This window comes from Molossus molossus, unplaced genomic scaffold (genome assembly GCF_014108415.1).
Source record: "Molossus molossus isolate mMolMol1 unplaced genomic scaffold, mMolMol1.p scaffold_m16_p_15, whole genome shotgun sequence".
Taxonomy (NCBI): domain Eukaryota; kingdom Metazoa; phylum Chordata; class Mammalia; order Chiroptera; family Molossidae; genus Molossus; species Molossus molossus.
This window is the reverse complement of record NW_023425350.1, coordinates 59,212,075-59,223,521: the sequence shown is the minus strand read 5'-3', so window position 1 is coordinate 59,223,521 and position 11,447 is coordinate 59,212,075. Positions and strand designations below refer to the sequence as shown.

At 43.0% G+C, this 11,447-nt stretch overlaps 1 protein-coding gene across 1 annotated transcript; it reads left to right on the top strand.

The window, feature by feature from the left end:
• The first annotated feature begins 1,402 nt into the window (after positions 1-1,402).
• LOC118630559 (lithostathine-like) lies at positions 1,403-3,611 on the top strand. Its single transcript, XM_036262425.1, has 5 exons — positions 1,403-1,478; positions 2,032-2,150; positions 2,350-2,487; positions 3,244-3,370; positions 3,544-3,611. The coding sequence occupies exons 1-5, from the start codon at positions 1,403-1,405 to the stop codon at positions 3,609-3,611; spliced, it is 528 nt and encodes a 175-aa protein (XP_036118318.1).
• The last annotated feature ends 7,836 nt before the right edge of the window (positions 3,612-11,447 follow it).

The following is an 11,447-nucleotide window of genomic DNA, read 5'->3' as shown; positions in this document are numbered from 1 at the left end:
ATAGTATGAGAGTCAGGGTCTGTAGAAAATCCCAGCCAAACTTTACCCCCAGAATGACCAAACTGAACCTAAACTACATAGTTGTTTCTCATAGTTGCCAAAATTTCCAACCCAAAAGTAAATTTGACTAGGAAACTTTTCTTAGTATCCCTACATGAACTGGCCACCCTTCCAGTAAGAATGTAATAACAATGATATTTATCCACAGCCAGTGACGGTCTTGCAAGAAGTTGTGAATAGCCTCAGGTAGTGAGTGTCTTGATGCAGTAGAAGTCTAACTAACATGCAATACAGGATGTTGTCTCCAATTTTACCTGGCTCCTGCTCTGACCCCTCTAATCCTTTTTCATTCTTTCTTTGTCTCTGCATCATTTGACTTTGTCATCCTTAGATTTTAATTCCTTAATTGCCTCCAGTTCTATCACAATATCATCATTATCCATCAGAGAAGCTCCAGCTCTCAGATGACTGGTGAAGCAAGTTTATCCACATGATATTCTTTAGATCTTGACTCTTCCATTGAGTTATTAGATGATTCTGAATAAATGATGATTTTCTTTAAAACTGGCTACTCTGTTTAAGAGGCAACTCTGAACCCTCAGTGGTACGCTTAGCTTAAGTTGTTTCTATGCCTTCACTAAAATGTGACACTTGTAATTCTCATACTGATCTCCTCTTGTAGACCATCATTGATTTAATTTTACTATGCAAGACAGAAAGAAAAGCATATGCATGCTTATAGTAGCGAGTTCTTGAAATATCAACCAAAAGAACTACTCCAGTAAATGTCCCCTTTAAAAGTTTAATACCACATTGTGGCACAGGCCCATAACAAGCAAGGGCAAAAAAAAGGGCAAACTTCATCTGTTTCTGGGCAGAGTGCTGGCCTGCTAAGAGGAAAGAAACAACTGGGACAATTCCCAGCTGTTCCCGGGAAGTCCACTACCCAGGACACAAACCTCCTTGATCCAATGCCAAGACCTTTTCTGAGATCCCTGTCCTGGCTCCACATCCCTGTTTTTCATTTCAGGGCCCCACCCTCAGATCCTCTTATAAAAGCCTAGTCTTTTCTGACTTGAGCAGTCATCGCAAACACCCACCGACAGGTAAGTGGGAGCTGAGAGAAGGTGAGAGCCATGGCAGGGGCCAACCTCGCACTCTTGCGAGAAGCTATTGGAGGATGCTCGTCTTCAAAGAGCATCTGTCTCAGGGGTAGTAGGGTGTACAGATTCTCCCATTGTTTCCAGAATCATAGAAGGGGATGGATGTGACCAAGATCAATTATTTGTGGAAGACTAGCCAAAGGAAAAGACAGGGGGGAGGACAGAGGGCTCCCTGCATGCCCTCTCTCTGACCACACTGCTTTAATGATTTCTGATTGCTTCTTCAAGTCACAGACGCGATGCTGCCCACCATGACCCTGCCCAGCATGTCCTGGATGCTGCTCTCCTGCCTCATGCTCCTAACTCAGGTTCAAGGTGAGGTTTCTCTGCTTCTAGCACTGGGTTCCCTGTGAGTGCTCAGGGCCAAGAAGAGGAGGGAGCCTCCTGGGGGACACAGGTGGCAATGGAGACCTTTATCTTCTCAATGAAACTGCCTGGAATTTCTTCATCATCACTCCTTCCTTTGGGTTAAGTCGCGGTGGGAGGCACCACTGTGGTCCATTAAGGATGGAATAAGATAATTTGCATTTTGTCAGTGGACTTTAGTTTATACTGGCAGGGTGAAGGAGAAAGTGTGAAGGGTCAGTAGTGAGATAAGGGGAAGACTGATTGGAGGACTCAGTGTGAGAGCAGTCAGCTCAGAGCGGGGAAAGTGTTGGACTTTTGAATAAAGGGGAAGAGTAGAACAAAGAGATGGTCCTTCATTTGATGGGGCTGGTTCAAGGCTACGAAATCCAAGGGTGAGGTAGTCAAGAGTTTGATGTCATTTCCCCATGCACTGGCTCACAGATATTCCCCAATATCTCTTTCCAACACCATCCCCACACTTTGTTTCACCCCTTCTCTCCCTTATTCCCTTCTACCCCAGGTGAAGATTCCAAAAAGGAAGTTATCACCCCAAGGGCCAACTGTCCCCAAGGCTCCTATGCTTTTCGCTCCTTCTGCTATGCCTTCTTTAGGACACCAAAATCTTGGAATGATGCAAGTGTGAGTAGGTTCTTTTATAATTAGAGTTGATAAGGGGAAATACATTAGGTGAGGCAGGGGTCTGCATTCTCCAGAGTTTCTTGGGAGTGAGAATGAGCACCCTCATCTTTTGCACACACACCTCTTCTCCTACATTAGCCCTGCACTTCCCACACTGACATCTCAAGCACCTCCTCAGTGTCGTCGTTACCCCACACAGATTGCCTGCCAGAAACGGTCTTCAGGATTCCTTGCGTCTGTGCTCAGTGGGGCTGAGGCGTCCTTCGTGGCCTCTGTGGTCAAGAATGATTTGAACGCCTTCTCGTACGTCTGGATTGGGCTCCATGATCCCACACAGGTGTGATAACATCTCCTGTCTGTTACCTTTCTAGATGCTATTGTTACCCAGGCCTACTCCCAGTTCCCTGTGTCTCTGTAGAAAATATAATAGAGAGGCCTGGAGGTCAGGGATTTTAGGGTATACTTGGGTTAAAGGTAGAGATTTGAGGTCAGGTGGGGACACAGGTGGCAATGGAGACCTTTATCTTCCCAAATAAAAGTGCCTGGAATTTCTTCATCTTCACTCCATCCTTTGGGATAAGTATCGTGGGAGGCACCACTGTGGTCCATAAATGATGGAATAATTTTGCTGAGTTTTGTAGATGAACCTATGTCCAGTTGAAATTTATCTATTTGCTGTCAAGCTTTTTGCACAATTTACACATGAAGCTTGTAATTCAGTTCTTTGAATGTATTGAATCTATACATACTGTGCTGAGGGAATTCTAAACAAAAATAAGGTGCATTTTGGTCCTGTAGAACAGACATTGGCTTTGAGGCTGAGAGATTAATTGCAAATGCACCAACTATTGTCCAAGCAGTGACATGTTACTCTGAGTGGTATCATTGGTGTTTGTGATTGCTGGCTTTGGGATTTTCCCAATAACATCAAGTCATTAGGGAGAATTTTCCAGATGAGTGCTCTGTGGCAACATCTGGAATAGCAGACTAAGTTTCATGGTGCTGAGGAGGCAATCAAGTATCCATCACAGAGGGTTATGCAAAAACTCTAATAGCCAATCAACCTCATTTGGCTCTATTCTTTACTCTCTAGGGCTATGAGCCCAATGCAGGTGGATGGGAGTGGAGTAACAATGATGTGATGAATTACTATGCCTGGGAGAGACAGCCCCCATCCACCTCAAATGCTGGCTACTGTGGGAGCTTGTCACGAAACTCAGGTAAGAAAGAAAGTAGCTACCTCTGGCCAACTTTTCCATCCCCTCGTCCCCTATTTCTGGGCCTAACCTTCAGGCAGGAGGGGTTTTGAATTCTAGGCCAGAGTCTGGGATGCCTCTCTATTGGGTCACAAGCTCCACCAGCCACATTCACCGTAACTCTTTTGTCTCTCTAGGATATCTGTCATGGAGAGATTATAACTGTCATGAGAAGTTACCCTATGTCTGCAAGTTCAAGGTTTAGGTCAGGTGGGAGTCAATGACCTGAATTTCATATGTAGCTCATCATGGACAGAGGACCAAGTGAGAAGATTCACCCAGGAAGAGAATATTCTTTCCTCACCTCAAACCTGACCATCTCATTCTGACCTTCCCTCCTTCCCACCTTCATTTCAGTCTCTTCTCTGAATTCTACAACCTGAGTTTTCAAAGAACAAAAATAAAATTTAGTCTGCAATTTTTTGTCTTGTGTGCTTCATGTATGATGACTAACAGTGAAGAGGAGGAAACTGGTTGAGGAGGAGACTTTGTGGGTCTTATCTCTGCCTCGTTTCACCTGCACTGGCTAGTGTGGCTCAGGTGACTTGAGCATCCTCCAATTGATCAGAAGGTTGTGGTTTGATTCCCAGTCAGGGCACATGCCCAAGTTGTGGGCTTGATGCCTGCTGCAGGGCATGCAGGAAGTGGCTGATCAATGTTTCTCTCTTTCTTCTCTCTATAAATCAACGAAAACATATTTTTAAAAATTAGGGTAAAACATAATTAAAATACATACCTTTTTACTTATATACTTATATACTTACCTTGCCATGGTTGGCTGGCAAACTGTCTGAGTGGGAGCCCTGGTACACTGAACTATGTGTTGTTTTGTTCCTGGAGGTCAATCGTGAGGATGGACCCAGCAGGTCTTCTGTCTTTGGGCTTTAAAACATTCTGGCTTCAATAAGGTTGGAATTGGAAGGACTTCAATGTCTGGCAGGATTTGCACTATTACTCTTTGAATGAAAAAATAAATATAAAATGATATTGAATATAAACTGTAATCAAAAATTAAAACTTTTTAAAAAGTTAAAAAATAATTTTTTGAGTCTGCTTACCATATTATCACTGCCCATCCCTGTCCATGTGTTTCTTCTGTGGAAAAAATATACCTGGACAGCTCCCTAATACAGAAAAGAAATTGTCAAATGAAACCACTGACAAAATTACCCCTTTGGGCCAAGAATGCTACCACATTGTCATGTAAGAGTATTGCTTCTCAAATAAGTAGATGAGATAAATGGCAGAGTCATTTTTTTTATCAATGTTTGCTAAATTTCTTTTGCTTTTTGTAAGATATACGGCCTTGACTAAGCACCCATTTAACATTTTTGGTGGAAACACTTTTGCATCAGTTTAAATAAATTATGGTGGTGCAGTGTCACGGGTCTTTATTTTCTGCCCTGGTTGATGTCATAAAATGGGTTAGAAATGTTCACTGACTGTGTTTGTGCTGGTTCCTGTTTTAGTCTGAGTTCTCCCTTCAACGGCAGCTGAACCACCACAGCCGTGGGACCAGATGCTGTTATTCCAGAATCGAACCCACGACTCCTTGGTCCGCGGGCCGACCTTCGAACGCTGAGCCAAACCGGTCAGGACTAGCTGGGGTTCTCTTGATCAAATTCTGTTTTTATCTGTATGTTTTATCCCTCTACTCGTTTCCTTTTATAGCCCAAGAGAGTTGCCAGCAGCCGCTGGGGTTACTGATTCCTCATCAGTATCAGAAGGAAAAATCCTGAGCTTTACTTTTATTTAGACAAACCTGAGCAAATCACGAAGGCCAGGGGAATGTCGTGGGCTGGTGCTTGAAGCCTGAATTACTGCAGATCTTTTAACCATCACTGGAGCAAAAATACATCCCATCCAACTTGAATCACATGAGTTATAAACTTTCTAAGATCTTGGAATATAATCATTACCAACGAAACCTCAGGATTACTCTTGGACAAAGAAGGTGGGTTTTCTTAGTGGAACATCTGGGTGCTATTAGGAAAGAGAGTAATAAAACTGAGTAGGTACCCAGGGATAATCACCACACAGACTTTGAGACTGAGAATTGGAAGGACAGTAGCCTACCCTTCTCTGTTATCCACAGGGCATATGTTCTAAGTCCCCCAGTCAATGCCTGAAACTGTAGATAGTACCAAATCCTATAGATCCTATGATTACTCCTATATATACATAACTATGATAAAATTTAATTGATAAATCAGGCACAAAAGATATTGACAACAATGAATGAAAATACAATAGAACAATCATAAAAATATACCATAATAAAAGTTACATAATGTGACTATTAAGTGAAATAACGGTTACTTGCAACACAAGGGCTGAGCTGCTGAGGAGGAGCTGATAACCAAGAAGGCTACTGAGTGTCTGACGGGCATGGAGAGCATAGAGCATGGATGCCTGGACAAAGGGATGCTTCCCATACTGGGCTGGATGAAGTGGGGTGGTGTGAGATTTTACCATGCTACTCAGTACAGCACGTGATTTAAGTTCTATGAATTGCTTATTTCTGAAATTTTGTATTTAATATTTTCAGATCATGGTTGACCGTGAGTAACAGAACCCTTAGAAAAAGAAACCATGAATAAGGAAGGGAGTAACTATTGTGTGTAAAACTTGACATCATAATCAATTAGGATGAAAGGATGTAAAAAAAAAAAAATGGAAACCTTCTCTCTTTTTTTTCCCCTTAGAGATTGGCAATGACCATATTACTATCATTGAAAGAATAAAAATACAGGCATGCCCAGAGAGGGGAGTTATCCTAAATATGGCAGACTTCCAGAATGAGTTTCATATAGTTAGTGTACTATCAACACCTGACATGATAAAATATGATTCTTCCAGTTTTTCTTGTACCTTTGGTTGTACATGTTAAGTTCTCTTTGCCTACTCACATTGTGAATGCTCCTTTGTAGCTTTTCTTTGCCCAGATAATAATGTGAGTGTGCCATGGTTTTTCTCATTGCTGTTCTCCTAAGGACATGTTAGATATTACCATATTTAATCTATCTGCAACGACTACAAGGCCACTTAATATCCATATTTTGGGTCTATAAACAAACTGGCTGCTCAGTAACTTCTTTAAATGCTGGAAAATCATAACCAGTTTTTTGCTTCCAGCCATTTCCCCAGAAACAAGTCCTTTATGACTATCTTCAATGAAAATCATAAGAAACAACATTGCAAACAATCATGAATGTTTTAGGTCATTTATTTAAAAGAATATTTATACTCTGGCTGGTGTGGCTCAGTGGGTTATAGTGTTGTCCTGTGCGCTGAGAGTCGCAGGTTCGATCCCTGCTCAGGGCACAGGCCCAGACCCAGCTTTCAACCTCTGCTGGGCGCATGCGGGAGACAACTGATGGATGTTTCTCTGTCACTGTCTCACTCTCTCTTTCTCTTCCCTTCCTCCCTCTTAAAATCAATAAACATATTCTCAGGTGAGAATTAAAAATTTTATATTTATTCCAATCTTTCCAAAAATTAAAATTAAAATAATAGACATTCAATAGACCAGATATGTTTAATAAATGGAGTTACAGCTATTGCTTTAATATCCATTACACTGAAATGTTTCACATTTGTTAAATTATAAAATGTACACCTGGGAGGAGGACACAAGAAAGGAACACTTTTTCTATTCCCCAACTCACTGTCCAGCTTGAGAGCTTTTGTCAGAGAAGATGGAGAATTTCTGTCGTAATAGGACCTGAGAAGGGGCAGAGCCCAAATGAAAGCCTAGCAAGTGAGCGGAGCGAACAGGACTCTGGGAAAGAACACAGGTGAGCGAGCTCAGAGGACTCCCAGTGTGTGAGGCTCCTTCAGTCACAGCCTGGCATGACCCTGCACAAGCTCCCTCCCCACAGTCAGCACCAACTCTCCTTCAGGGAAAGGTGGAGTTTATGATTTTCTAGGTAGTCCCAGGTGTCCAGTTCCTATGTTCCAGAAAAGCAGAAGGCACACACACAAAAATAATCCTTTAATAGAGGCTGTGGCCCAGAAGGGGATGAAGGAAATAGGGCTTGAGAATAATGAAGATATTTGGGGAGAGATTCCTGGAAGAAAGAAGCAGAAAGAGTAGACAGAACATTCCTCCTGCTCAGAGCCATTTTATCTCCTCACATTTTCTTTTCTTCCAAAATCATGAAAATGACCAGTACTTACCTATGGAGGTAGAATCTGATGCAATCAGGTGAGGGTGATAAAAAAGAAAGAAAGAAAATGCTTTTTTCAATTGAATTCAACTGTAAGTATTTCCCGAAAATCTGAATTCAGTGTAAAAATTCTACTCGTGAGTTTAAATCCCATTACTGAAAATTTTTGTAAATGTTTTTTCTTTTTTGATTTTAGAGAGCGAGGAAGGGAGAGGGAGAGAGAGATAGAAACATCGATGAGAGAAAACATCTGTTGGCTGCCTCCTGCCTGCCCCCCATGTGGGATTTTGCCCACAACCAGGGCATGTGCCCTGACTGGGAATTAAACTGGAGACCTCTTGGTGCATGGGTTGATGCTCAACCACTGAGCCATCCGACCTGGCTAAAATTTTTCAAATATGATACAATATGTGTCCACTCCAACCTTACAATCAGTTCTCTAAAACATACAAACATACATATATAAGTAGGAAACTATCAAGTTCAAATGGAAAAATTTTAAAACTTGACTTTCTGATTGGCAGGCAATTAATAATTTTATTAAAACCTTTTTCTATTTTAAATGTGTATGAGGTACCATAACCCAATGATGCTTCTTTTTGCACCAATGACATCTGTCCCCTTTGTTGACCCTTGTTTTCTTTTTAAAGAACATGTCATTCTGATAGTTTATCAGTGGTGTTTGCAATGTAACTTGAGACTTTTCCCACTTGTAATTTTCCTAAAAGATTTACTAGGGGTTTTGGACATTTACATGTGACATTTTCTTATATAAACTTTGGCTGAGAAATGTGGCATGGAGGGCTATACACATACTATGGAGTTTGGTTAATCAAAACCAAGAAGTTTTTAACCAGAGATCCTATCTGCAGAATAGGACTGGAATATCTTAGATGTCCTCAGAATTTATCATGAGGATAATGAAAGATTTCTAGTTGTATAACACTTTGAGCACATTTATTCTTCAATTCCATCCTTTTTTATTGTTGTTGTTGATTTTTAGAGAGAGAGGAAGGAAGGAAAAAAAAGAGATAGAAATATTGATGGGAGAGAACATCGATTGGCCGCCTCCTGCATGCCCCCCACTGGGGATTGAGCCCACAACCTGGGCATGAGCCCTGATGGTGAATTGAACCAGCAACCTCTTGGTTCACGGGTCGATGCTCAACCACTGAGCCACACTGGCCGGGCTTCAATTTTATCCTTTCAAAGGTTGTTCAATGTTCAGCATCTTTCTGCTGCTAACTTCCCGCAGACCCTGACCCAGACTCTTAAGCCCATGCAAATAATCTTTCTCTAAAAATAATTTACTTTCACAAGAAAAATGAACCCTTTTGTTCTATTGAGGAAGAAAAGAATGTTCAGAGAAAATTTAAGAAAAATTCTGTACTTGTTCCTGACATTTGGGCACTTCTGGCAAGTAGAGCCACTGAGCTTTTTTTTTTTTTTTTTTTGTTAATCCTCATCCGAGGACATTTTTCCGTTTTTTGTACAGAGTGGGAGGGAGAGAGAGGAAGAGAGAGAGAGGGAAACATCGATGTGAAAGGGACACATCGAGTGGCTGCCACCCACACGACCAACCAGGGCCGGGGACAAACTGCAACCGAGGTACATGCCCTTAGCGGGAACCGAACCCGGGTCTCTCCGGACCGCAGGCGGACGCTCTAACCGCTGAGCCAAACCGGCCAGGGCGCCACTGAGCTTTTAAAGATGGAAATGACATCTCCCTCCAAGGCAAAGGGCAGGCTTACTGACAGTGCTGGAAATACGGATAGTGTTTCCCTTCAGAGTGAAGGAAGACAGGCATGCTTATTCTCTAATACAATAAAGGCATCTCCCTCTGAAGTATAGGGTAGATTTGCCTCCTGCCCATTATAGAGATTCAGGTTTCCTGAGTCCCTGTAGCATAATTATAGGGCATATATCTTTTCTGTACCATAACCCGTGGCATGTGAAGTCAACTATGTGGGCGCATCTATGTACCTCCATGGGACACAGGAGAAGAGAAACAGGGGCTGATGTCCTATACAATTTGGCCCTGGTTGGGAGAGTGGAGGAGACAGGACCAGGTACATGACAAGTGACAGAGGACATTTCTCAGGTTTCAAGTCCTTCAGGTGCTTTCCTATAACAATAGAAACATCATGTCCATCATACAAGGTTGAGTGCGGTCCATCTCAAGCAAGCATGAGTGGCAGAAAAATTCAGGGTGTGTGGAATCCTAATGACCCCCAGTGACCCTTGATTTCATATAATATCACCCCCTGCCCCAGGTGTGTGAATAAAGCCTGTACACATGATGAGCTATCAACCCCTAGGTTATGTGATGTTATATGGCAAAAGGGATTCTTGAAGTTCACTGATCAGTTGACTGAGGGTCAATAACAAGGGCGATTTCTGGGAGATTACTGAAGTGGCCCCATCTAGTCACCTTAGCCATTTAAAGACAGTTTCCTCTGACTGGCAACACAAGAAGTCAAGAAATTCACATCACCAAACAGATCCATTGTGCTATTGCTGGCTCAGAAGAGAAAAGAACCTCATGCCAAGCAGGCACCTAGGAGTGATACCTGAGCTGACAGCCAGCCCAGAAAGGGGACCTCAGTGCTACAGCGGCAAGAAACTGAATTTTGCCAAAAATGAATAGAGTGCGTCTCCATGGGTTGGAATTCCTCTTCACTCATAATGACCTTCTCTGAGAATCAAGGAGCCTGTGCCTCTTGGGTTGTAATGAGCAGATACTAACCTATTGCTGGTATCTCCTGAGCCTCTACCAGTCCACGCTTAAGGGAAATACTGTGAGAGAGAATTCTCAGGTCTGACCCCGCTGTATTCTCTAATTAGAAAAATAAGGAAAATGCTAACCAATGTGGACAAGAACCAAGAGAAAATTCCACCAGGTTTCAGGGTCTGAGGGCGGGGCAACAGGGTCCTATCAGGGAGATGCTTAGAAGATACTCAGAGGTGTTTTTACACAAGACATAGCATGATCTTTTTACTGTTTTTTAAATCTTTATTGTTGAAAGCATTAAAGATGTCCCCCCGTTTTTTCTCCCAATGAGCCCCTCCACCCCGCGCCTGCCCCCACCTTGATTGATCTTAATTTGTGCTCAACAGAGGAAGAACAGCATGGGCTCTCAGGCTACTTGAGCCATGGTCAAGGTTCAAATAAAAGACCGCTTTGGTAAAGACGGTGACATTATACAAGGTGATGCAGGAGGAGGTCAGGCCAGGGAACTGATCGTAGAGGAGGGCCAACATCAGAAGTCCGCACTGAGGGGGTATTCAGAGACAAAAGAAAGGACAGCTTGATCATGAAGGGAGACAAAAAGAAAAAAGACTAGAAGAGAAAAGCATTGAGTTGTAGCTCCCTTTTCTTCCACAGCATGCCGTGGGGCAGTCAGCTAGTTAGGTGAATTTCAAACTGCTTTTCCTGCTGTCCCAGCAGGGCTGCTCCATATCTGTGTCTGTTCCTTGTTCCTGTGTCCCACAGTTTGTCCTATTACAGGCTCACACACTCACTGCCACCTCCTGCTGCCCTCCCCTCACCCCACCACCTCGTCCTTCCTGAGCTGCTCAAGGCCATAGGAACGAGGCTTCTGGCTGCTCGTGGGCAAGGACTACCTGTCTTTGACTTGGGCAGTTTGCCACACTATTCATCTGTGAGGCACACAATTCCCAGGGTGTGTGTAACAGGAGAAGGTCACTCCTGAGTCACAATATCCTCGTGTCAGTGTCCTCTGCGGGGCCTCCGAGCCTCTGCCCTTGCCCTCCACTTGTAACTCAAGCTCAAGCCTTTACAGAGGAGAAGTCTAGAGGGAAAGATCTGTTTCTGGATTTGAGGAGTTTTCAACTTCTCTGAAGACTTCCTA

Bases quoted from the DNA above. Each gene is read 5' to 3' on its own strand.
- LOC118630559 (XM_036262425.1), top strand. From the start codon at position 1,403: ATGCTGCCCACCATGACCCTGCCCAGCATGTCCTGGATGCTGCTCTCC. The intron at 2,151-2,349 runs GTGAGTAGGTTC...TACCCCACACAG, and splicing joins AATCTTGGAATGATGCAAGT to ATTGCCTGCCAGAAACGGTC. The intron at 3,371-3,543 runs GTAAGAAAGAAA...TTGTCTCTCTAG, and splicing joins GAGCTTGTCACGAAACTCAG to GATATCTGTCATGGAGAGAT.